General features: G+C 44.0%; 1 protein-coding gene across 1 annotated transcript; it reads left to right on the plus strand.

Annotated features, from left to right (window-relative positions):
* Window positions 1-27,715, plus strand: SHISA2 (shisa family member 2). Its single transcript, XM_068265007.1, has 2 exons — window positions 1-808; window positions 26,981-27,715. Exons 1-2 carry the CDS (start codon window positions 502-504, stop codon window positions 27,535-27,537), a joined length of 864 nt encoding a protein of 287 aa, XP_068121108.1. The 5' UTR covers window positions 1-501; the 3' UTR covers window positions 27,538-27,715.
* Window positions 27,716-27,989: the final 274 nt, after the last annotated feature.

Consider the following 27,989-nt stretch of genomic DNA (forward strand, 5'->3'; position numbering starts at 1 on the left):
AGAGGTGAGGGTGGCAGGCTGGGACAGTGGCACACAGCTGCCGAGGTGGTCACTAGGCTGGAGAGCTCCTGGCAGTGCACATGCGTGTCCGGAGTGCTATAAGAGGAGTGAAGCTGCTGTACAGAGCAGAGGAGGAAGGAGGAGAGCAATGACAGGGATCTCTCAGCTCCTCCAGCTCTCTGCCCACCACTTACTGCTGGCAGCCTGAGCGACTTGCTGCCACTTCACCCCCCTCTGATCACCTCTTCCCCATCCACCCCTCTCTCCCTGGACCATGTGGACGGCTGGTGGGCACTACTGAGGATGTTGGCAGAGGAGGGAAGCTGCTGCACCCCCGGGCAGGAGACGCTGCTGGCCCCTCTGCACTGAGACCTGTGTGCCCCGTCTAGGCACCGCATGCTTGGCACAGCGCTTCTGCCAGTCACTGGATATCATTACTGCTGCTGAGGGAACTACTCCTAACTCCCGGGATTACCCAAGTTTGCTGCCTCTGCTGTCTCCATGTGGCTGGAGGGCTCCCCCCTGGCACTGCTGGCCTCCTTCCTGCTGGCAGTGCTGGCAGCCGCCCGGGGGAACGGGGAGTACTGCCACGGCTGGACGGACGCGCAGGACGTGTGGCGGGACGGCTTCCAGTGCCCGGAGAGGTACGACGCGGAGGACGCCACCATCTGCTGCGGAACCTGCGTGCTGCGCTACTGCTGCTCCAGCGCCGAAGCCCGGCTGGATCAGGGTGTGTGTAACAACGACAGGCAGCAGGGGGCGCCAGAGAGCGGCAGGCCGGACAAGGAAAGCCCGGACTCAGCAGCAGGTAGGCACAGCGGGCGGCACATGGGCAGGGGAGCTTCCACTTTCCTCAGGTGTCTGATCAGAAGACAGCTTCACATGCTTATAGAGTCATGCCCCAGCCTGGCATGGCCAGTGCCCCTCAGTCTGGACTGGCAACTCACCAGTCTGCAGCACATGGGTAGGGAACTTCATGGAGCAAGAGGGCTTCCACTTTCCTCAAGTGTCTGATCAGGAGACAACCTTACATAATATTGTCATGTCCCAGCCTGGCATGGTCAGTGCCCCTCAGTCTGGACTGGCAGCTTACCAGTCTGCAGCACAGGGTCACTTCATGGGGCAATAGGGGTTCCACTTTCCTCAAGTGTCTGATCAGGAGACAACCTTACATAATACTGTCATGCCCCAGCCTGGCATGGCCAGTGCCCCCTCAGTCTGGACTGGCAGCTTACCAGTCTGCAGCACAGGGTCACTTCATGGGGCAATAGGGGTTCCACTTTCCTCAAGTGTCTGATCAGGAGACAACCTTACATAATATTGTCATGTCCCAGCCTGGCATGGTCACTGCCCCTCAGTGTGGACTGGCAGCTTACCAGTCTGCAGCACAGGGTCACTTCATGGGGCTTATAAAAACAGGAGGGATTCCACTTTCCTCAGGTGTCTGATCAGAGATCAGGAGACAGCCTCTCATGATAGAGTCATGCCCCAGCCTGGCATGGTCAGTGCCCCCTCAGTGTGGACTGGCAGCATTCAGATAAGAGGGTTTCTTTTCAGTGGCAGAGAACCTCTTGGCAACTTTTATGCAGAAGCAAGAACTCTCTTAAAACCACCTAAGGAACATGTATGTTAGCAAAAAAAATACAAGCTGATCGTAAGAAAAAAAAAGCAGCACGTGAGAATATTTATTACTGATTTATTTCTATAGTGCTGTCATCTTCCGAAGGTTAAAATATTTTATCGAAAGTAAATATATATTTTTTTTCAAGACATTTACATATTTTGGGCAGTGTAGTACCCTCGCGACGTGTGTTTGTAGTTGTCTCAAATTAGTGATCGAAACCCCTTAAATTATGGTAACTTGTCAAGTAATATGTAGGCGAATCCTAATTGATTTACTAATAATTAAAATAACTGATAATATTTGGACAGCATAGTGGAAAGCACCCTCACAGTGCAGCGCTGGCACCCCGGGTTCAGTTCCCAGCCCAGACACCGTCTGCATGGAGTTTGTATGTTTTCCTTGTGTTTTGTGAGGGTTTCCCCAGATTATTTTTTCCTCTCAAAATAAAACATACTGGAAGGAAACTGGGCTATGGGGGATATGAGACTGTGGCAGCCAGGGACACTGGATTGTGAGCTAGTGTGCTGCAGAAAAAAAATTATCTATTTTTAAATTTGTAATTCCAATAATCATTTTGGCTCAAATTATTATTTGTATAGCACCTACATCTTCTGCAGTGTTGTACAGAGTATATATTCTTGTCCATTAACTGTCTCCTAGAGGGGCTCACAATCTGATCCTTACCATAGTCATATGTCTAGGCCAGTGATCTGCAAACTTGGCTTTCCAGCTGTTAAGGAACTACAAGTCATACAATGCATTTGCCTTTATGAATAATTACTATGGCTGTCAGACTCCTGCAATGCATTATGGGACTTGTAGTTCCTTAACAGCTGAAGAGCCAAGTTTGCAGATGTTTTTGGTGCGTGGGAGGAAACCAGAGTGCTCAGAGATATCTCATGCAGACATGGGAAGAACATACAAACTCCACACCGATAGAGCTCTGGCTGGGATTTGAGCCGGGGACCCAGTGCTGTAAGGCAAGATCACTAACCACTACGCCACTGCGCTGCCCATTGCTGTCGATCTACCTCAAAATATTAAAGGACAACTGTAACAAGAGGAATATGGAGGCTGCCATATTTATTTCCTTTTAAACAATACTACTTGCCCGGCAGCCCTGCTGATCTCTTTGGTTGCAGTAGTGTATGAATAACACCAGAAACAAGCATGCTGCTAATCTTGTCAGATCTCACAATAATGTCAGAAACACCTGGTATATTGCATGCTTGTTCAGGGTCTATGGCTAAAAGTATTAGAGGCAGAAGATAAGTGGGATAGCCAGGCAACTAGTATTGTTTAAAAGAAAATAAATGCAGCAGCCTCCATATCCCTCTCGTTACAGTTATGGTGCTATTACCATACATCACTCATCAGCAGGGGCATAAGCTGTTTAATATAGCAAGTTTCTCACACTTCAGTTGAGTTCAGTGTTTAACTTTTTTTTTTTTTTAGATATATTATCTGTTTATAGTGTTTAACTCTTTATTTATTGGTGTGTACAAAGCCTGTGCATGCCATGTACCCCCCTGGTAAGGTAAAGAGTATCTTAAGTATTCCTTGGCGTCTGCTGAGCTTTTCCTTGGCATTGCGTTCAAACACCAGCGTTTAAACGCCAGCGTTTAAAAGCTAGCTTTTGAAGGCTTTTGGGAAGCGTTCAAGGCTAGCAGTTCTGGTCTCGGCTATTGTTTCCTGGCGTTTACCGCCTCTGAAAGCAACATGTTGCTTTTGAGACTAGACGCCATGCCGGGATCTACCGCCAGGCTTTCATGAAAGCCTGCAAAAGCCAGCTCTAAACGCTCCCATTCACTTGCATGGGATGGCAGTAGATCCCAAAAAACGCTGCGTCTGAAACGCCGCGTTAAACGCCACAAAAACGCCCGTCTGAACCAGCCCTAATCGTAGTACACAGTAATTGGTGCTAAACAATTTCCGAAATACAATTGCCTTTATTTGGTGTGGTTTAGAAAGGGTTTATTTTCAAAATCCCTTTACTACCTTTTTTATACTTGGTTAAGTATTTCACACAAGAGTACTCACTGGAACCATCAGAGGAACTCTTTGGGGTATTGAGAACCAAGGGTGTAGTGAAAGGAGTCCTGCACAAGCTGGTTATACCAATAGCTGCAGTGTAAACAAGATCAAATGTGGAGAGGTTGCCCACAGGAACCAATCAGCTTTTAGAATGTTGAAAAAGTAATGTTTTTGCTCCACTTTTGTCGTAATACTTTTTGTTGTAAAACAGCCATTAGTGCTGGCCATACACAGTACCATCTGGTTGTATTATCGAGCCTTGCAATATAAGAGCCTAGCAGAACAGTATACAAATTACAGTGAACCTCCTATTGACATGAATAATGGGCGTACAATGGCAGCCTGGGACATTTTATTGACACTTGTGACACTATTGCGGGAACCCTGGCAGAAGCCCCGGTAGAGTCCTGGGCAATAATATTTCCTTAAATCTTCAGATAAGTTGGGTTCAGGGGTGAACCTAACTTTTGGAGCCAGAGCTTTCTGTCATGCCACCCCTACCCTCTGGAATCCCTTGCCAAACTTAAGACAGCTCCAACCCTGGACATGTTTAAATCAAAGCTGAAAAGCCACTTGTTTAGTCTGGCATTTATGATCACATAACTGTACATCATGATCACATACCCTGTACACATTACTATGTAATGATCTGAGACAAATTCATGCGCTTTAGTCCTATGGGAGATAAGGGCTTTGCAAATGTTTTGTTGCTGTTGTAGAGGTGGTTCTGTATGAAGCTTTTTACACAGTTGTGTTTCCTATTCAGATTACAGTTCAGAAGCACCAGCCAGTTCCAATTCAGGGATCCACCGAATTAGATACAACTCAGCCAACTGCTATTGCTGCTCACAGTGAAACAAATGCTGCTGGCCCTCCCCTGTCCCTAGACCAGAATGGTCATTATTGCAGTAACAGGATATACTGTCAACTGAAGGGATCATGAAAGGTTGTTTCGGGCAACATTCATTACTGGTGTGTAGGTAGCTTTGTATTTTACCGTAAACACTGGAGCCCCCCAGTGAGATGAGATACAAGCAAACAGGATTCTGCCACATCTGACCTTGCTTCTTCTACCATCTGACACAAGTGTCCCAAAAATTGTCACCCAGTCCAGCTGGTGTGCGTAGCTTTAAATATGTCAGTCGCTTGACTCAGGCACTTAGTGCTGGGAGGAAGCCAAGTGCGTACCTTGGAGTACCTTTGTTAGCTGCTATTGCTGATATTTCCCATAGCAGAAACAGAAGCACTGCTATACTCTGTATCTATATGGCTTACATATAGTGCCTTTCACACCTGTCCCTGTCTGTCACAGGAGCTCACAATCTATTGCCCTTACCACTCACAGTATAGCCACAATGGTCAGGCACAGGTTACATACCAGTAGACAGGGAAATCCATGCAAACTTGGGCTTGAAATAATAGTATTATTGTTTATTTAGCACCAACATATTCCATGGCGCTGTACAGAGTAGAAAACACACAGAAGTAGGCACCATGGAACGATAAATCACTCACACACATTACAATCAAACAACCAGCAACACAAACCGTCCATGTGTGTTATAAAAATATCCAAAAATACGGATACATTATTATTATTATTATTATTGATTTATAAACGCCAACATATTCCGTGGCGCTGTACAAAGTAAGAAACAAACATGGGATACATATACAGACAATGCTATGCACCAATATACAAGATAAATAATTAGTGACAAAATACAAAAATGATACAAATTACAGAATTAGTAATGACAGTGATAAAAGTAACATAATAAATAAAATGTATAATGATTTCCAAGACACAAAAGGGGAGAGAGCCCTGCCCTTGCGAGCTTACAATCTAAAGGGAATGGGCGGGGAACAAGAGGAGGGGTAGTATACAACAAATATGTAGAGGCAGTGTGTTTTAGGATACCTAGTAGGAGTGCAATTTGGTCTTAGGACAAAGGGGAGTGGCCTAAGGTAGCGCATATGCTTGTCGGAACAAATGTGTTTTTAGAGAGCGTTTTAAAGGTAACAAAGGTTGGCGAGTGACGCATGTGTTGTGGGAGGGCATTCTAGAGGAGTAGTGAAGCGCGTGCAAAATCTTGTGAATGTGAGGAGGTAATTCTAGAGGAGGACAACAGAAGATCATGTGCAGATCTGAGATTACGATTGGGTTGGTATCTGGAAATTAGTAAGGATATGTACCGGGGAGAGTTCATTTAATACATGTTCATTTAACAAAAAAGTAAGGCAGAAATGAGAAACATTAGTGGGAGGAGCTTGTCTTGCAAGCTTACAATCTAGAGAGAAGTGGGTTGGAGACACTAGGTGAAGAGATGAAGGGACTAGCAGATGAGTCCCAGGCTAGGTCCACAGTGGGACTTTGCATTGTAAAGTCGCAACACAGCATTACAACGCAACAAAATAAAAATTGGTAATGCAGATTAATGCTGTACCGATGCAGTGAAGCATACAGTCAGTGAAAAGTATGCTTTCCTGTACCTGGTATTGTCTGAGTTTAGAGGTAACGCAATGCAGCAGTGTGTTACCATAACGCAACACGTTACCATGCAGTGCTAATGTCGCACTGTGAACGTTGCATAGGCTTTTTATTGAAGTGCGGTAAGCTGTCTTATAAAACTTTATAACACAGCTCCGCAACGTCCTACTGTGAACCTAGCCTCAACCTCTGATATACATGTGTATATAGTTTATTTCCAGAAGGGGCTAAGACAGATTATATGCTTGTCTGAAGTGTTGCATTGGATGTTTCTGAAGTTTCCTAGGCTTGGAGCATGTTGGACAAGGTGGGGAACAGAGTTCCAAAAGAGAGGTGAAATTTGTGAGAAGTCTTGGATGTGAAAGTAAGAAGAAGTGTCCAAAGTAGTGATCCACTTATCCACGCTGCTGCCCAGAATGTATATGGTATCTAGCATAGGCGATCAGATCATACCTGTATAACTGACTGCCCTCTGATATCCCTGGGTAACTTGCCAGTTATTTTTGAGGGGTTCACTTTAATGTTACACTCGCTGACAGTGTTAGGATCAGGGAGTATAGGAAAAACTACTTTACTATGAGCGATAGCTTCATGTATCCTTTTCCTGTATGCAGCTGGTGATTACGTAGCTCTGTCACAGGACAAAAGCTCTGGAGTGCTCTGAAAATGTATTACATTAAGACTAGCACACTGTTACCAGATATCCCTCAGCATGCATCAATTTCATGCAAACACCGTGTGAAAGAAATACCAGTGTCCCTACAATACCTACAATATTAAAGCAGACCTGAACTCAGAACTTCCTCACTGCTCTAAAAGATAAGCAACAGCATAATAACCTTTAAAGAAAAACATTTCTTTCTTACAGCTGATACAAATCCTGCAATAAATCTGCAGTGTGTCGACTTCCTGCTTTCATGGAAGCAGACGTAGGGTTAACATCCTGTGTTTACGAATTAGCCCTCAGCCAAGGCAACCAGCTGTCACAGCTGAGAGATCAAATTACAGTTGTGATTAGTCACAGATGAGGGGGATTAGACAGGCTAAACTATCTAAATACATACAGGGTGGATTCCTCTCTGTTTTCCTTCTGTCCTGTGCAAGAGTTCAGGTCCACTTTAAAGCAAATCCGAGGCAGAATATGTTCTCCTGGAGACCACTGTCACTTCCTGAGACCTTCCCTATAAATATGACTGTGTACCTCTTCATTCAGTAGTGCAGACGCACTGCACAGAGCCGCTTGTGTACAAACGCCTTCAGCTTATAGTGCAGGTACGGTCGTAAGGACAGGGGAAGTTTTACTCTTCTTCTTAGGTAAGTATCTCTTCTTTTCATTTATATTCGCCTCATGTACACTTACGTTAGCTAATAGAGAACCCGAGCTGGGTTTGAACAATGTGATCTGCATAGTGAGGCTGGATCTGCCTATACAGCCCAGCCTCTGTTGCTATCCCAAACCCCCCTAAGGTCCCCCTGCACTCTGCAATCCCTGATAAATCACAGCCATGCTGTGGACACACAGCGTGTGTGTGTGTGTGTGTGTGTGTGTGTGTGTGTGTGTGTGTGTGTGTGTGTGTGTGTGTGTGTGTGTGTGTGTGTGTGTGTGTCGCAGTGGCTGTGTTTTTCTCTATAGTGTCAGTCTGCTGCTCTCCCCACCTCTTGCAGAACTCCGGTCCCCGCCTGCCTCCCTTCCCTCCTCGCTGATTAGAGGGAAGGCAGGGGGGCAGGGACCGGAGCTCTGCAGGGGGGGGGGGGGGGGAGCAGGGAGACTGACACTACAGATGGGGTGTCATTAGGGGGGTTTGGAATACCAACAGAGGCTGGGCTGTATAGGCAGATCCAGCCTCTGTATTCAGATCACATTCTTCAAACCAAGCTCGGGTTCTGTATATTTAGCATGGACATCTTCCACAATGCTTTTACATACTGTATATAGTCATGTCACTAACTGCCCATCTGAGCAGTTACAACTGAATCCCTACCATAGTCATCCATTGTTTTCTGATCAGATTGTAGTCTCAGGCCATGTTTGGGGGGGAACCAATAAACCTGTATGATTTCAGGATGTGGGAGGGAAACCTGCTCAGATACAAGGAGAACATACAAACTCCAGCAAGATAGTTTCCTGGCCCAGATTTGAACTAGTGACCCTAGCCCTGAAAAGCAAGACCCTGATCTATTACGCTACTGTGCAGCCCAGTATTACAAATGCAGAAGAACAGAACTCAAATGAAATATTAACACTGAGGGCTTGTTTACACTAGGGGCGTTTTTTACAAATCGCCCACAAAACGCTTGTGCAATTAATCTCTCAGCAAAGGTTCATATCAGCGCGTTGTGTCCGCTTTGCGGTCCGCAAGGCGGTGCCTGGACCATTTTTTGGGGCGTTTTTGCAATAATGGAAGGTATATAAAAAGCGCTAAACGCTCACAAAAATGCTTTATGCGGCGATTGCGTTTGTGGTTTTTGAAATAAATAATCGTATTTATTCTTTTCCGGGTCAAAGAGTTCACTTCCTGTCAGGGAGTGAATGTGAAAACCGCTCTGGAAAAGCGCTTAGAAAAGCGCTTTTACCAAAAACGCAGCGTGCAGTGGAGTGCCGGGAGGGGAAAAAAAAACAGCACACAAAAGCGTAAAACCCTTGGGTTTTCGTTTTTAAGTATGAATGAGGCCGCACAGAAGTATTGTATTGTGTTGTCTAGAGTTTTTCTTTCCAGTAAAATTAGCCACCTGCTTATGACACATTTTATGAGGAGACCAGAGGGGTCCCCTGCTATGAGTCCACCTTTGCCACTTGTTGGGGTGGGACCTCCAATGGCTCCCCCATCAGCTATTATCAAGCTCTCTATCCATGCTGGTTGTACACTCTTTCCTTGTGCTCCGCCACACCGCTGATTTTATTAACCACCCTGGCGTTCTATTAAGATCGCCAGGGCAGCTGCATGAGGGTTTTTTTTAAATAAAAAAAAAAAACGAAAGCCCACTAGATGGCGCTCCGGAGGCGTTCTTCTGATCGCCTCCGGCGGCCAAAAGTAACACGGAAGGCCGCAATGAGCAGCCTTCCGTGTTTGGCTTCTCCTGTCGCCATGGCGACGAGCGGAGTGACGTCATGGACGTCAGCCGACGTCCTGACGTCAGCCGCCTCCGATCCAGCCCTTAGCGCTGGCCGGAACTATTTGTTCCGGCTGCGCAGGGCTCAGGCGGCTGGGGGGACCCTCTTTCGCCGCTGCTCGCGGCGGATCGCCGCAGAGCGGCGGCGATCGGGCAGCACACGCGGCTGGCAAAGTGCCGGCTGCGTGTGCTGCTCTTTATTTGATCAAAATCGGCCCAGCAGGCCCTGAGCGGCACCCTCTGGCTGAGCTCGTCCATACCGCTAAGGTGGTTAATGTGCCTGAAGCGCTGAGCAGTTTAATCTCTTGTTAACAATTACCTCATTTGCAACACACAGAAATCAATGTGCTGGAAGGGAAAACACTGCCAAGAAGTACGCTAGTGGAATCACTCAGTAGCAGGAGATTACAATTGTAAAATTACCTAACTAGTTTTAGCCTTAAACAGTAAGTTGTTTTTTTTTCTTGTTTTCTAGCAAAAAATGTACATGGTTTTAAACTATACATGTTACGTTGCTGCTGAAAAATCACATCATAGAAATGCGACGCATCCAGTAAAGCATCCAGTACTAATGAACGTATGCTTCACTGCCACTGTAAACGTGCATGTTGCCCTGTAAAGGCAATGGACACAGTGTGAAAGGAGCCTTAAGGTGGCCACTTACAGTCCAATTTCGAGTGAAAAATTGCTCGAGCGATCAGAAAATTCGGATTGGCCAATTAAAATTGGATGTGTCTGGAATTTAACTCCTGCAAATCCTTGAAAACGTGTCCTGCCTCACTTCCCATGCAGTTGCCCCTTATGCCAGCCACATTTCTATGGGCATGCGGAGCGTGCAATCGCCCGGGGCACTGGATTGAGTGGTAGAAGTGGGGACGCATCGGTGGGGGGAGCGGGCATAGTAGTTACAACTCACCTTTCTTCAGCGATCCCCCGCAGCTTCAATCTCCTTCCTTTACCGGCGTCCGCCACATGGTAACAGCGCCCCCCTGTGATGACGTTATCACAGGGGGTTGTGTTACCAATGAGACAGATGCCGGGAAAGGAAGGGCACCTACCTATCTAACCTATACTGCAGGCACCTACGTATCTAACTTATACTACAGGCACCTACCTATCTAACCTATACTGCAGGCACCTACGTATCTAACTTATACTGCAGGCACCTACCTATCTAACCTATACTGCAGGCACCTACCTATCTAACCTATACTGCAGGCACCTACTGATCTAACCTATACTGAGGGTACCTACCTATCTAACCCATACTGGTGGCAACTATACGGGCTACCCTATACTGAAGGCATCCACGTAGCTAACCTATACTGCGGCATCTATACCTGGCTGCACGAAGGGGGCGGGTATTTTTTACACCCTTGCCCTGGGTGAATTTTAGCCTAGAAACTGCCCTGCCCTACGCCCTCATTTTGGGCAGGGCAGTAAAGGCATAACAACATGGAACACCTTATGTGTCATGTGATGGTGCTTGTACATGCATGAACACCAGACAATGAGCACTAGAATGACTTGGCAGAAAAGGAAGAACCAAAAGAGTGAAGGCTGGCCCCATCCAAAAGAAAATGGATTGCCCGGAATATGAAGGCTCTTCATTACAGGGAATCTATGTGGTTTTCAGAATCTTTGGTTCATGTATTTTATTGTGAATAGTATTGAAAAGAAACATTTGCATTTGATGTTTCTTCATCTAGAACTTAAATACAACAACAAATGTTTCATTTGTGGACCTCCTACAGCTGGTTTGACAGTGACTACTTTGTAAGCAGAAGAGACTGTTACCATTAGGCTGGGTCCACACTAGACCCGGTTGCAGGACGGACCCTGCAGTCCGGATCAGGGGAAGTACCCACCGTACTGCAAACTGATGAAAGTGCATCAGTTTTGTATCAGTTTCCGTTCAGGTTTTTCCCTGACAAAAAACGTCTCTATCATTAGGAAGGAGTGGGAGGATTTTTTGGGCCAATCATAAAGCTCAGGCTATCCGTTTTCACATCCGTTTTTTGCCTGTGAAGCTGGAGATGCGTTTTCTCATTGCTTTCACTACCCCTGCGTGTATCCGTGGTCCTGATCCGTTGCGTGAAAATGCAGCAGATCCGGACCTTCCGTTCAGGTTTTCAAAACGGATCCCCGCAAACGCAGACGGATCCGTTTTTTACTTGGGTGAGGCTGGCTGCTATTTTAAACATTAGTATCCGGGACTCCGTTTTTCATCAGGTTTGAAAAACGCAGCCACGGATACGTTTCCGGACCTAGTGTGGACCAGCTTACTGCTGAGGTAGAGAACCACACATCCCTGCATTATCTGTGGTGCTATTAGCATAAAAGCAAAGGAAAAAAGATGACCTTTGGTCAAACCAGCATTGGGTGCGTCACATAAATACCATACTTTATTTTAAAAAACGTAATATTTTCCTGGTTAGCCTTTCCTGTATGGTTAGAATTGACAGAAGCTAGGAGCACTGATATCTTCAGGCAGACTTGGCCTTGTGCCTTGGCATTACTCTTCCACTAGACACTAAGCAGGGGGCAAGGAGGAGCAGAAGTCATGTGATGTGGTGATGTGTGTTTTCGCCCGGATTTAATCTTATTAGGCTTCAAACCATTCAGAGCCTCATTGTAAAAAGTAAGACTTATGCCATATGTTACTTTAAATATGCTGGGATGCTTCTTTGGTTGCCTCTAGTTTTACTTTAGTTGCTTGTGATGCAAGTATGGAATTCACAAGAGTACCTACAGGAATCAGTGATTGGGCCAAGCGTGAAAGCACAGATATGCTAGAGCCATACTGTGGCTGGATAGAGCATACCTCCCAACTTTTTGAGATGAAAAAGAGGGACACTTAAAGAGAACCTGTACTGAGTAAAAATATTTAAAATAAACACATGAGGTAACTTCAAATGAACATTACAGAGTTACCTTGCCATCAGTTCCTCTCAGAAGCTCAACATTTTCTTCTGACAATAATCCCATCCAGTTCTGACAATATTTTGTCAGATCTGAAATATATCAGTTGCTGTCAGTAAAATATCAGTTGCTGTCAGTTATAGCTGAGAGGAAAACGGATGTACCAGGCAATGTCCATGTTTCCCTATGGCTCAAGTGGGCGATGTTACAGTTTAACTGTGTGCTGACCAGAAAGCTGTTATGGGTAATGGCTATTTTCAAAATGGAGGACGGAAAATTCTCTTGATCATAGTGAACAAGCAGGACGCAGGACAGGAGAAAGACACTGAGGAGTAGACTACATGGAAGGTAAGTATGACTTGTGTATGCTTATTTTGACTTTTATTTTCAGTACAGGTTTTCTTTAAGCCATGCCCCTGCCACACCCCTGATCACTCCCCTAGTCACGCATACCACAAAGATTTCATAAGAAAAATATGATGTTTTATAATACAAACCACACTGGTCCTTTCTATCCTGGCTCATTTTCCTTCATAATAACATTTGAAAATTAGTAAAATTAGTAATACATCAATTTAAAGGATGGGAATAAAGTTTAGAGTCAGTCAAACACATTTTTTAGTAGAGAAATAAATATATTTACATAGAATGAGGGACAAAGTCCTGAAAGAGGGACAAATGATGAGGAAAGAGGGACAGAGGGACAGGGCTCCCAAAGAGGGATTGTCCCTCTGAAAAAGGAACAGTTGGAAGCTATGGATAGAGTACTGGATAGAGTACTGCTTAAGGGTTGTACCTTTGAAACACGAGACCAGGGTTTGACCTATTGACCTATTCAGTGAGGAGACCATGGGCAAGAGACTGCCTAACACTGCTACTGGTTACTGAGCGCGCCCTTGTGGCTGCAGTTCTGGCGCTTTGAGTCCGCCAGGAGAAAAGTGCAATATACTGTAAATGGTCTTGAGATATATATATATATATATATATATATATATATCTATATATATATATATATATATCTATATATATATACATATATAAATTAAAATGATGTTAAGCTGCAGAAACCTGTATGTAATTTTTCTGATTAGAATAGGTGTATAAAAGTCCATCTTGTTCTGTGGCCATTGATGGCCTCTGAAGACCAAAATGAACATTTTGCACAATCAACATACTGAACCCTCTGTCTTCTGCCTGTGGGTAGGTTAAAGGATATTTATGACACACTTGCACCAAGACCAATAATGAAATCCTAATTCATTACTGAATTTGCTCACCTAAATGGATACTACAACTGGCTGTTGTCCACAAATACCTTCCCTTCACAGCAGCCTGTATCATGTGTACACTGTACATAAGCTCCAATATCTCTGCATCCTTGTGTAAAAGCTTATCTCTGCATCGCTGTGTGAAAGCTTTACTCATTTGATTTGTTGATCAGATCTGATCGTAACTCTGGGCTGTCCTTCCTCTTCCTGCGAATGCCCCTCCTTCTTCCAGGGCACAAGATTTAATACACCTAGCATTGATCAGAGCTCTCTACAGATCACAGAAATGAGTGCGTGTCTGCTCACCTGAGCTAGTAAGTTCTGCCAATATTCACTATTTTTGATTGGTTAGTAACATACTTTTGACTAACCCTCTACAATTATGTCTCTTGCTCTGTTGCTGGTTCGTCTTGAACCAAGAAAGACCACTTTATTAGATTTATTTTGCATAAAAGCAACCAGTTTGCTTTTGAAACAACCGTTTCAGTGGTAATTCCATCCCTTGTGAACTCTAATAGGAATACTATTATGTGGACTTTCCTCTATACTTTAGTGAAAGGGAGAATTTAGTTCTGCCGTTACTCCATAGGTACAGTTTATCTGTGTTACCGCTATGCCAGCAGTATGAATGACACTGTACGCCTCTGTGTATATTTCTTCTTGAGCTAATGTGTAGTACTTATCATGTAATCCTATCCATAGTATAAATTAAGGCCGGGAAACCAGTGTTTTTGTAACAGTTTGCATGGTGTAAATTACATATTTTGATTTTGTCGGTAATAAAATATGATGGTTTATATATAAACACTGGCTAGGAAGTTGGTGGTTATACTTCACAGTTTATTTAGGAACTGTTTCTTTCAACATTCATGTACTCCAGTAAGTTATGGTGTGGTCAGCTACGGACGCCATATTGTTCCCACTCTGTCCGTGGCCAGCTCTGATCCTGACTCCTTGCTCCTCTCCTTTCCATAGCATCCATTTTAAAGAGGCACTGTCGTGACGTATAATAGAATACAGTAAACTATTCAGCATACCCTCTCTTACAGTTTCAGCTCCAGAACCACTTCTTATATCCAATATCTAAGTATATATTGCTGTATATTGGCATGTAGCCCAGCCCTCCCAGTGATGCTTAACCCAGGCTGTTTAGCTATGCGGAATTCTCCTCCCAGGAGATTCCAGGCATTCTGAAACAAACATTCCACAGGGCTGCACCTGACAGGACCAAAGAGGTTATCACCTGTTATAAATTTCAGAATGTAAATGAGGGTGAGAAAAGATTTAACCATGGTCTAACAATGACTAATTTAAATTGAAAAAAAAATTTTTTTTATTCGTTATGTTATTTTTCACTACAGTTCTTCTTTGATCATTCATGTTTATGGAGCGGTCAGAGAGCAGAAGAGTGGTTGTACTGGGGTCTGTATGTCCAACCACCCTCTGACATTCACAGCTCATGCAGTAAACAGGACTTGTTTTTCTCTTGGAAGCTAAGGCCCCGTTCACACTTGCGTTTTGGCAAGTAAACGGACCGGATCCTGATCGGATCAGGACCTGATCCTCATCAGAACCGTACGGTTCCGATCCGGATCCGATCCGGATCTGGTCCGTTTGTATCAGGCATGCATCAGGCTGCCATCCGGATCCGTGGGCAAAAAATAGCGAAATTTTAAGAAAAAAAATGTTGGGGTCAGCAGAAGGTGCACCTGTAGAATCAGGTTCCTCCGCTGTAGGCCTCACCTCCGACATTCTGCCAAACAGCTCCAGCACGTCTGTCACTGCTGCTCCACTCCAGATATGCTTGGCCCATGTGTCCCCATCTGAAATGGCCACTTGGATACGCATAGGAAGTGGGGCAGAACGTCAGTTGTTTGTAGGCAGTGTGTTCTGTGCCTTCCGTTACCCATTGGTTTCTGTGTTCCGGATGGTGCTGTCAGGTTCAGGTCCGGCTCCGGTCCGAGTGCGTGGGCCGGAGAACCGGACCCAAAAAATAGCGCATGTTGGAAAAGTGTCCGGAGTCTGGATCCGGTCCGGCTCCGTACTGTACGGAACGTACGTATGTGAACGTCCGCATAGCCTTTGCATTGCTATGCGGAACATACGTTCCGTTTGTACAGTATACGGTCCGGATCAGATCTGGAAAATCCGGATAGCGAACGCTAATGTGAACCGGGCCTAAGGCTTTTTGGTTGGTGGGAGCAAAAAAAAAAAAATAGCACTGCTGAATTGGGTAGAGAGGCTATGAATAATCTTCACTCTGGGTTAGAGGTCCCTTATATATCCAATAAACCAGTGGTGTCGCTAAGGAGGTATGGGCCACGGTGCAAGTCTTACATTGCCCCTCCGCCCAAGCGCTCTATACATAACAATTGATACGGCACACTAAAACCTGCCAAGCACAACCGTAGTGTCAGAGGTACAAGAAGGGGATGGGAAACAGTATTTAATGATTACTACTATTCAAACCATCTAAAGTGATAATTACCATCACAGATACTGCTAATACTGGGGTTGAGGGAGGGCCCCTTGAGGCCCCTCTGGCCTAAAGGCCCTGGTGTGGTCCCAACCTCTCCATATTGCTAAGTCACTGCAATAAATATTGCCACACAAAAGGCTTAGCAGACGACAGACAGACATAGGAGGTAAAAAGCAATAGCCTTATTGGAGATTAATCATTGTCTACACACTTTCACTTTTTAAAGAATATTACTAAAGTTTATATTTTATCCATTAATGTTTGTGTGTAGGAGTTTTATATCCATTGGGCGGGTGTTGATTTAATGGTTTCCACTTGTATTTTCAGATTTTCTTGGAGCGGTTTGAATTTTAGAGCCAGGTTTGGCAGTATTTTTGAGGCACTAAGTGCCTGCTGCTGGGGTTTGTGCGTGCGTTAGGTTTAGGCTTCAGTTATGGGCACGTTAGAGCTAAAGGGAACGTTAACCCAGAATTGAACTTCATTTCAATCAGTAGCTGATACGCCCTTTCTCATGAGAAATCTTTCCCTTTACTCAATTTGATCATCAGGTACTTCTGTGTGGCTGATATTGTGGTGAAACCCCTCCCACTGTGATGTCAGGACCATGGTCCTGACAGTTTGCTGTCTTTAAACCTTGTTGCATTGTGGGAAATAATAAGCAATTGTATTCATTATGTTATTTTCAGTATTGTTCCTCTTTAAAGTGTAACTGGCATAAAATCAAAAATCAATTATTTATTTTTATCTGGTAAACAAGTAATACAGATGCTAACCGGGCAATCCAAAAGTTAAAATCACTATTACTTTTCTTGTAGATAAATGATCATTCCCCAGTTTACCTGACTTTTATTTGGTACACAAAAAAGAAAATTGCAGGGCATGCTGGGTTGTCCTTTTTTGCTTCTTTACTTCCCTTCAGACTTAACTAATACAGCCTGATTGGCTGAAGCATCTTTCCCTCCTGTTTTCCCCTCACACACCTCTGTTCCTCTCTGATTAGCCAATATTTTTTATTCTGAGACAATGCACTTTCTATAGTGGAGGGCGGGCAATGCATACACAATCAGGCAGAGGAGAGTAAGGGAGGATATTACATCAGGATTGGTTTCAAAATAGCCACAGTTAAAATGGGAAATGCTAAGAAGGATTTTCTCTTTTTTTAGGCCTGAAACACACCAGAGGAGTTTTTCTGAGCGTTTTGAGTTTTTAAATCTGCTGCTAATGTTATCCTATGTGTCTGTGCACACTGGAGCAATGAGGTTTTGTAAAAAACCCCATAGCATTACATTGGGAAGAGCTTTTAGAGGTTTCAAAACCTCTTCCCAATGTAATGCTATGGGGTTTTTTACAAAACCTCATCGCTCCAGTGTGCACAGACACATAGGATAACCTTAGGTTAGGATTAGGTTACTAGCCAGATATTTCAGAGGCAGAAGGGAGGAGTAGAGGGGACTGAATGTGTCACAGGCTGAGGGCTGGAGATGCTATCAGCTTCCCTGTGTGTAATGTGACAAACAAAACATGGCTGCTGTCGTTGTATCACAGGAATAAATAATAATAAACTGTTGAAGCTAGATTTTCTATGTATACTATCTAAACTTTAGATAAGATATATAGACAAGTTACTTGTTATAGTTACCGTAGTTTTTCATCTCGGATCCGCTTTAAGTGACAGTTTGCAATAAATCCAGACCAGGCTTTTAACATCAGTTTACTTCTCTGATATCCAGTCCAAGGAACCTAAGGAAATTGAACCATAAGTGTGAATTTAAAGGCTTGCTCTGGTGCTCAGCTTCGCTGGAAACCTCAATATCCACACGCTCTCCACAGAGAACTGTATTCTGTCAGGTTCTCCTCCCAAAACACGCTGTAGATCTTTCCTCCAGGCTCTAATGAGATCAATACAAGAGTTTTACTATGTATTGTGGTTGCCAGGAGCTGACAGCCAGCCGGGAGGGTACTGTGCGATGTGTTGGAATTATTGCTGCTATTTAGGAGGAGGAAAGTCAGGTCTCGCTGTGTCACTGGATGTGCCTTGGCTTGGGTTGCAGACGGCCTTTCTGAGTTATTTGCTTTGGGAAAGGTGTTAGGAGCATGTTGTTTTGGAAGGTTTTCCTGGCTGGGAGTCTTCACAGCACAGAACACAACAGTTCAGCCGTCTGCACTGGCTGTAAATAGGTGTGATTTCTTCCTACTGCATGGAATGATATGCCAAATATTTCCATTCGGTGCTGTTATATCAGCAGCCAGCCCTCTCCAGGCTCTCAGGATACTTACGATTGTGGACAGAGCTGGTCTCTGGTGGCTTATTAATGTGCCAGACACATTGATAATGGGATCCTGATTACTATCAGATTGTTGTCTCTTAAACATCCAGTTCAGTCACAGTTTTAGGTGGCATTAATTGAGTGTTGTTTAGGTGTAAATAAAGTTTTGCAAAAAAAAAAAAAAAGTCAATTTTGCAAAACCAAGAAAAAACAACAAACTCCATGTTGTACCAATTCATACTCTTTCTTAAACCACGCCTTGCGGCTATTTTATAGGTTGTAATATGGCATGTCTTGGGACTGATTGGTTGTGAGCAGACAGGCACGTATGGGCCTCCTGAAGAGCACAAGCTCTTTCCACAGCCCGTACGCCACTGGCCCCACATACTGTATGTTTTGCTCCATAAGATGCCCCCCCCCCCCCCCAAAAGTCTATGCGTCTTATGTACCGGATAATACATTATTTGGGCTAGCTCCACGTCACCCCCCCCCCCCCCCCCCAAGCTGTCTCTCCACCACCCCATAGCAATCCCCACATCCATGCTCCTCCCTGTCTTGCGCACTTCTATCTTCATCATCGCTGGTGCCTCCTCACCGCGACCCTAGCAGTATTCCCATGCCTACACACGTTTACATCAGATCGCAGAGAAGGGGCGCCAGCGACAATGACGATAGAAGGAGCAGGGCATCCTGAGAGATGAGTGCGTACTTGTGCCGTTATACACTGCATGGATTGCTATATGATGGTGGAGATACAGCTCGGAGGGGACACCTGGTACTGGCTGCCGCCACTTTTATTAATATTTTATTCATATTTGCAATATTTTTTTCCCCTGTTTTTGGTCCTCTACACCTAGGTGCATCTTATGGTGTGAAAAATCAGTAATTAGCTTTGGGGGAGTGGACAGAGCTCTGGTGCAGAATCCTGGACAATAGTGGTTGCTTCAACTTGTTAGCTGAAGGACAGGATTTCGCTGGTGTCAGAAGGACGGACTCTTTCATGTGTGACAGAAGACTGTAGGATGCTGGGTAATACCAGGATCTATGAATTTCAATGGCTTCTCTCTGACGTTGTTTGACTCTGTGATCTGTACAGGTCTTTGATATGAAACTCACCATTCCTGAAGCTTTTCAAACCTTGCAACTCGTGAATATAGATTCTCCTTCCTGATAGTACTCCCACTTGTTAAGGGAACAAAAGTAATGGGACAGAATAAAAATCATAAATAAAACTTTCACTTTTTTAATACTTGGGTGCAAATCCTTTGTGGTCAATTACAGCCTGAAGTCTGGAACACATAGACCTCACCAGACATTGGGTTTCATCTCTGGTGATGCTCTGCCAGGCCTCTACTGCAACTGTCTTCAGTTACTGCTTGTTCTTGTGGCATTTTCCCTTCAGTTTTATCTTTAGCAAGTGAAATGCATGCTCAATCAGATTCAGGTCAGGGGATTGATTAGTGACTTATTTCCCTTCAAAAACTCTTTAGTTGCTTTTGCAGTATGCTTTGGGTCATTGACCATCTGCACTGTGAATCGTCGTCCAATGAGTTCTGAAGCATTTAGCTGAATATGAGCAGATAATATTGCCCAAAACACTTCTGAATTCATCCTGAATGGACTTCTTAATTCAGCGGTACATAGAGCCAAATTAGTCCATGCCATGCACTGATGAGGACTAACCAGTCTGAAACAGTCTGTATGAATGTTGGATTATTGTGGTTCTGTACAATTAACAAGATGGCACATCATTCCTGGGCAGTCTGTTATGCTGGGCAAAAACGGCTCGATTTCTCGCTCGATTCCGCAGGCGATTCTCTTATCTTCCGCTTGTTTTTCTTATCTTTTTCTGTTGTGTTCATTGAGGAGCGAGCGGCAAAACGATTGGGCGGGAGATCGGACATGTCGGAAATTATCTATCGAGCCATCTAAATGGCTCCGAATCGAGCCGTGTATTCCCAGCATAACAGTAATGATAAGATGTAAGCTTTTATAAGCAGAGTCTTTCACTCTACTGTTCAGAGCACAATCCTCCAATCCTGCACCACCATACAATGTGCTTTAACATTAGATATTTGATTAGAGATAGCCATGTGAGCTCTATTGTTCCCTGTTGGACTAGTTTTGTCACTTCCTGTGGGGGTGGGGTGTTATAAGACTTGTTCACTGAAATATACATGTTCAATGCAAATATACACATATACAGTATATGAAAAACGCGAGGAGTTGCAGCACACAGATCTTAGCCATGTGCTGCAACTCCTCACTTCTTTCTTATATGATCCGGAGGGACTGGCCTCCCTGAGTTGCGGGCATACATCTATAAAGACACCTGTAAGAGCTGCTGACTCCCCTCTAACTTTATATATATATATATATATATATATATATATATATATATATATATATATATATACACAGTGGGATGCGAAAGTTTGGACAACCTTGTTAAACGTCATGATTTTACACAGTGATATTTGAGAACTGAAATGAAGTTTATTGGATTTACAGAAAGTGTGCAATAATTGTTTAAACAAAATTAGGCAGGTGCATACATTTGGGCACCACAAAAAAAGAAATTATATCAATATTTATTAGATTCTCCTTTTGCAGAAATTACAGCCTCTAAACGCTTCCTGTAGGTTCCAATGAGAGTCTGGTTGAAGGTATTTTGTACCATTCCTCTTTACAAAACATCTCTAGTTCATTCAGGTTTGATGGCTTCCGAGCATGGACAGCTCTCTTTAACTCACACCACAGATTTTCAATTATATTCAGGTCTGGGGACTGAGATGGCCATTCCAGATTGTTGTACTTGTTCCTCTGCGTGAATGCCTTAGTGGATTTTGAGCAGTGTTTAGGGTCGTTTTCTTGTTAAAAGATCCAGCCCTGGCGCAGCTTCAGCTTTGTCACTGATTCCTGGACATTGGTCTCCAGAATCTGCTGATACTGAGTGGAATCCATGCGTCTCTCAACTTTGACAAGATTCCCAGTCCCTGCACTGGCCACACAGCCCCACAGCATTGCTTGGCAGTTGGAAAAGCTTAGTTACAGTATTTCCCACAATGCAACGAGATTCACAGACAGCAAACTGTCAGGTCTGAAAGCACGGACACAGGAGGACGCAGAGACACAGGGGTTTTTTATTATATAGGATATATACAGTATACTGTATATACATACATATAGTTCATTGAGGGGCAAGGCTCTGAGTATAAACTTAAGTATAAACTGATGTACTTATTTTTATCTTTCAGATATCAAAAAGATTATTTGACTTGAGTATACACCTAAGGTAGAAACCTGCGTTTATCAACCCCATCTACATTTCTTCTCCGGTGGTCTAGTAGACTCCCTCCCACCCCCATATAGCGTTCCCTGGTGTCTAGTGCCCTCCTACCTCCATACAGCGTTACCTGTCATCTACTGGGATCCCCTCCCCCATACAGCATTACCTAGTGTCTAGTGCGTCCCCATACCTCACCCATAAAGCATTACTTGGTGTAGAGTCTCAGTGCAGTGGATCCAGGTGATGTGAGGAGGGGCGGCGGCCACTGGACCACTAGGGAACACTGTATGGGAGAGTGAGGGGGTACCACTAGACACCAAGAAACAGTGTATGGGAGAGACAGGAAAGAATTTAGGGCCTCTCTCGCCACGTCCCCAGTGCTAACCTCAGTATACACCAAAATTCTGCTTTGAGGGGCATTTTAGCAGCAAAACAAAATCTTTGTTTATGCTCAAGTATGTATGGTACTTTTCTCTGCAGGTAAATGCTGTGTATTTTAATCTTATGCTTAGTTTAGATTTCCTGGTTTTGTGACTGGTGCACATTAGTCTTTATGGGGATTTCTGCATCTTCTTATCAATAACGTCTTTTTATTATTATTATTATTATTATTATTCTTTTTTTCTTTCCCTTTTGTTCTCTTACCTATTAATCTGCACTTTTTCATTATAGATAATCCCCCTCAATTTCCACCATAGATAATAAAACTATACATACAAAAGCAGATAGTAGTTTTTTGGGTTAAATGGTTAATTATTTATAGATCTGGGTGTTTGGTGTCAGTGACAGATCAATAAAGTATGCAGTAAGATGTGTGCGGATTGTCATTAGCACTGATGAGACGGGTTCATTAGTAGCTATCAGTAAAATAGACTGCACTCACTGCTCTTATCGGCCGCAGACTGTCTGGAAGCCAGCCTAAGGATTGGGGTCATTGGGGCATTTTCCATAGATGAAGCGTGTTGGGTGTGTGCTGAGCACATAAATCGCTAACTGAAATGATGACCTAAATAGATGACTTTGCATTTCCCTAATGCTGGGCATACAAGGCTCGATTTTGCCGCTTGATTCCACGCCCAATCGTTTTCTGTGCTCGATTCTGCAGGCGATTCTCTTATCTTCCACTAATTTTTCTTATTTTTTCCCATTGTCCTCCATGCACAATCGAGTGCGGAAACGATCGGGTGGGAGATTGGACATGTCGGAAATTATCTATCAAGTCATCTAAATGGCTCAAAATCGAGCCGTGTATTCCCAGCATAACACAATCAAACAATTGTACCTTGTTATATGATAGAAATACCTAGCTATACAAAAATGCAAAAGTTATCCTGTATACTAAATGAAAAATGTAACTGCGCACACTACAAACGCCGCATACCACTCTGACTAAGCCGCCATCCACAACACGAACGTCAGCGCTTGAGGTGCAAACTTCAGACAATGGTGATGTGCAAAGCTTGCACACCTCCGCCACTGAGAACGCCAGGAAAACAGTGCCAGCAGCTACTCCACCCTACTGTGCCAGCAGTCAGTGTGTTCTCTACTCCACAGTGCCAACACATTTGTTTTTCTTTTTGAGATTCAGGGGTTTACTGGTATATTTTAATGGCTAATCAGAGCTTTTTGAATCTGACTTGATAAGAGGCTTTCCTGTCCTGCTCCTCCTCGCCATTCCTCCTCTTTCCCCTCCGAAAATCCGCATGTCGACGGCTCACATGCGCAGCAGCACCGACCCGCTCGGGCTTTGGTAGGATAAGCCAAGCACGATCGGGCCTTGCTACTGTTCAAGCCGTCTGCACCTGCGCAGTTACACGGACCCGATTAGGCTTTTTCCGCTGAAGGCCGAGCGGTCCGTGCTACGGCACAGGCAAAGCACGGCTGCTCTTCACAGTCCCTGCTCACAGACAGCTTGGCAAAGGGAGAAAGGGATCCAAAGGCTTCTCCCACCTGAGGTAAGTACCTGTTTTTTCCCTCCCTCAACCTCACAGATTTACTTGAACTCAAAAACTAAAAAAAATTCTATTCTCTGTCCCTCCACTGCGCAATAGCAACTTTACTTGCTCTTATCATTGAGTTTCTCGGGCAGTTTTTAGCATTTTATCTTGAGAATGCCCTGTCTGACAGCCTCCATCTTTCTACAGGGCAAGTGAAGCCGAGCTATGGTGTCACTTCTGCTCACCCTGTGTCATCTGCCTGTCTTTATTTTCCTCTCCTATCCCATGCCAGAGGCACTGTTTATTACAAAATGAAGATGGCAGCCTCTGTATTCCTCTCACTGCAGCTTCCCTTTAAAGGACCACTATCACAAAAAATTGCAAAATTTAAAATACATGTGTACACATACAAATAAGAAGTACATTTCTTCCAGAGTAAAATGAGCCATAATTGAATGTTCTCCTATGTTGCTGTCACTTAAAGTCGTTAATAGAACTCTAGACAGAACCAATAGGTTTTGGACTAGTCCATCTCTCATGGGGGACTCTCAGCTGTGCTCGGCTCTGTACGCTGTATAAGTTCATTAGAAAAATCAACGTTACAAACTGGAGAATTTGAGGAATGTTTGATGAAGTGCTTGGAGCCTGACAGAATCATCCTGGAAGCTGCACACCAATTATCAGGCTGGCAGCCGGCAGTCTGCGGTGTAACCTGGGAGGTGATGAAGGTGGCCTGGAGGATCATGGGGGATTATCATAGTAATGAGAATGGCTGGTTTGTGAGCATACAACTCTCACTGCTGCTCCTGAGACCAGTCTTCACATGGGACATTGGCTTCATTAATCAGAGGTGATCTGTAAATGCCTGAACGACATAGTTTTACATTGTAAATCCATTTGTGGACCAGGGAAACTGACATCAGTGATTAATTAATGAAGCAAAACACCTGATATTATGCTGTCAGTGAAACCAATTTCCGATTGAAAACTCAGAAATCGTCATTCCAATGGAATTTTCCAACCGTCCCTATTAATGAGCTGCTTGGGCAATGCACTGAAAGTTGGGCCTGGACATCCATGAATACTCAGGCTAAACGTGTGTCCCATGTGCATTCAGTGTCTGGTACAGGGCCACAGCCTCCCCCAAACCAGACAAAACATTCCCCTCCCTCACACCCTCTGCCATTTTGTCACAATATTTAACAAATGCTTGAGAAGCAGACACAGTTGTGCAAAATGTCCAAATATTTCTGCGGTTAGTGGTGACCTCTTGGTGTGTGAGGTGGACGAGACTTACAGCCACCTGCTTCTAGTAAACTTCAGCCAAATGTGGAAGAGCAAAGAATGCTTTTAACGCCTAAATAGTTTTACAGCAGCAGACCACAAGATACGTGTGACCTCTCAGAGCTCCGTGAGGTAAGGGCTTGCTTTTGTGCAGTAGCCTAGATGGATTTTATATCATGAGTGTTTTTAAAAGAATTTCTCCACAAATTAAAAGAGGAAGTGTCCTCCTGATCATCACACATCATTGGTGTTCTGGTGTGTTCTTATGCTGTTGTGGTTGCAGGAAATCTGTGTTTAGACATGTGGGCTTAGAGGCAGACCTCTTGTGTTAATGACTAACATGTTGATCATGTGGTTTTGTTTTTGTTGTTGTTTTGTTTGCTGTGGGAAAATGAAGTGAAGTGGATTGAAAAGATGTTGACTTTACTTTAAAGGGCACCAGAAGTGACATGTCTCATGGTTAAAAACTGAGAGCTGTTATCTATGCAAAAGAATCTGTCAAACAGAAAGATAAACTTACCCAGATAAAGATAAACAGAAAGATAAACTTACCCCGACATCCTGAGTAGTAAATAGGAGGCAAAACTGTTAAGCTACATACACATGGGGGACAAAAGTGGCTAGTCGCTAGCGCATAGGGAACGCGCGCGCGACAGCCTGGTGACAGCTCCGCCCGTGCGACAGCTGCCTACACGTCTCTGCCCACAGGCAGAGACGCAGAGGAAGGGAAGACTTCCAATCAGAAAACGGGTGGTGGTGGAGTGGCAGGGGGGGGGGAAGCTGTGTTGTTGTATCCCCAGTTTTTGAGATATGAGAGTGAAGTATGAGCTCTTGGGCTCAGCTCTCTCTTATACTCCAGCATTTCACAGTGTCTATGGAAGGCCAGGCATCGGTGCCCATTTATTGACTTTGATGCATGAGGTCAGCCCCGACATTACCCCTAAGTGACTTACTTACTGTACTTGCGTTGTATTCTGCATAACATCAAAATAGATAAAAGAATTGGAAACAATTTGCCGATAATTGTGTATTATGTACACAACCCAAAATGAGAATGTGCAGAAATCTGTACGGTATATTGGATGTGATATATAATAATAACAAATATGGAATGTTTTATAGTGTGTGCATAATACAAAAGTGTTTTCCCCATGGATAATTCCCAGCACCCTCAATCAACAATAAAACCACATTGCCTGGCTGTCCTGCTGCTCATCTGCCTCTCATACTCTCAGCCATAGACCCTGAACAAGCATATAGATCAGATGTTTGGCTCAAGTTTGAATCACACACCTGAAACAAGCATGAGGCAAATACAGTCAGACACTACTGATGCATAAAAGATCAGCAGGATGCCAGGCAACTGGTATTGTTTAAAATGAAAGAAATATGCTTCTATATCCCTCTCACTCCAGGCTCCCTTTAAATGTTGGGTTTACTGGATATTTTTAACCAAATACTATGAAAGGTGGAAAGGCTCTTGGTTACCATGTCATTTTATTTTCGTAATTGTGTCACTTTAAGATCCTATTTGGTGTGCCTAAAAAAAAAAAGAAAAAAAAAACATTTTGCATCTCACTGTTAAATTCAGTGCATTTACATTTTACAAAAATCATAATTTAATTTCCTAAAAAGTTGTTTCAATTTTCACAAACGATTGCAAAAACAAAAATAAAATTTAACAGTAAACCTATAATGTTAACATGAAATGGTCTTTGTCCAACATGATAATATTGGAGAACAAAATGTTGGACTTTCAGTAACCACTCATTTCCCTGTATGACATTTGTTCATCCTGAACTTATATTACAACAAATGCAACAAGACATTTGTAAAGTGCTTGTCTCCTGTAGGACCCAAAGCACATAAGCTTGTCTCAGATCAGTGCATAGTGTTGTGTTTTCAGGGGGAAAAGTTATGTGATCATAAATGTCAGACTAAACAGGTGGCTTTTCAGTTTTGATTTCAATACCTACACCTACAGGATTGGAGCTGTCTGGATTGGGTTGTGGGTAAGGTGTTCCAAAGTGTAGGGGCAGTATGACAAAGGCTCTGGCTCCAAAGTTTTTTAATTGGTCTCTGGGGTTGGTCAAGTAATTAGATACTTTTGATCTGAGGTTGTGGAAGGTGTTGCAACAGTTGCAACAAAACCTTCAAGTATCCAGGGCCTAGGTCGTGTTGGGATTTGAATGTTAGGGTGCCAGTTTATTATATTAGATTAGGTGATTATGTTAGATGATTTCCTATGTGTGACACCTGTTATTTCTCTTGCAGTGCCAATCTACGTGCCATTTCTAATAGTTGGATCCGTCTTCGTTGCCTTCATTATTCTGGGGTCTCTAGTAGCCGTGTGCTGTTGCCGATGTCTGAGACCGAAGCAGGAACCTCAGCAGAGTCGAGCGCCCCCCGGGAACCGGCTCATGGAAACCATCCCCATGATTTCCAGCGCCAGCACCTCTCGCGGATCTTCTTCCCGGCAGTCGAGCACGGCCACCAGCTCCAGTTCCAGCGCCAACTCTGGTGCCAGGGCGCCCCCTACCAGATCACAGACCAACTGCTGCTTACCAGAAGGAGCCATGAATAACGTCTATGTGAATATGCCCACCAACTACTCAGTATTGAACTGCCAGCAAGCCACGCAGCTTGTTCCTCACCAGGGACAGTATCTTCACCCCCAGTTTGTGGGCTACGCCGTACCTCATGACTCTGTCCAAATGACTCCTGTCCCACAGTTTATAGATGGACTCCAGGGGGGCTACAGACCGATGCAGTCGCCATATCCTCCACACAGCAACCCAGAACAGATGATGTACCCGGCTGTGACTGTTTAAGTAGAGCCTTATTTAATGGACTAAAAATTAGGACTCAGGGTCTCGTGTTTTGAGGCTGATGGAGGACTACAGGAAACGGTGGATACTACAGGGGCATAGAGACTTGCTGGAGAGCATTGAAAGACTTCGAATAGCTTTATTGTACAAATATGTGATGAAACAAAACCATTTGGATGTGCATAGGCATTTTGTTTTCTTTTTTTTTTTTTTGTGGGTTTGCGTGGGGAAATATTTTCAGTTAACATGCCTGAGCCATTAAAGGAAACCTTTCACCGAGCAAAATACTGTTGTGAGAAGCCATAGATGGAAGCAGCCACTCTCTGCCTCCCTAGCATGCCTGCTATTTCCATGACACTGAAGCTAAGCCTAATGAGCTTCTCAATGTCACAGCTCTGGATTCAGCATACTGCCCAGGTGTCAAAGAATAGCAGCTTCCACCTCAAGCTTTTCGC

The sequence above is a fragment of the Hyperolius riggenbachi genome, chromosome 2, assembly GCF_040937935.1.
Source record: "Hyperolius riggenbachi isolate aHypRig1 chromosome 2, aHypRig1.pri, whole genome shotgun sequence".
Lineage (NCBI taxonomy): Eukaryota > Metazoa > Chordata > Amphibia > Anura > Hyperoliidae > Hyperolius > Hyperolius riggenbachi.

Coding starts and splice junctions, on each gene's coding strand:
- SHISA2 (XM_068265007.1), top strand. CDS start 502: ATGTGGCTGGAGGGCTCCCCCCTGGCACTGCTGGCCTCCTTCCTGCTG. Junction 809..26,980: donor AAGCCCGGACTCAGCAGCAG/GTAGGCACAGCG, acceptor TTTCTCTTGCAG/TGCCAATCTACGTGCCATTT.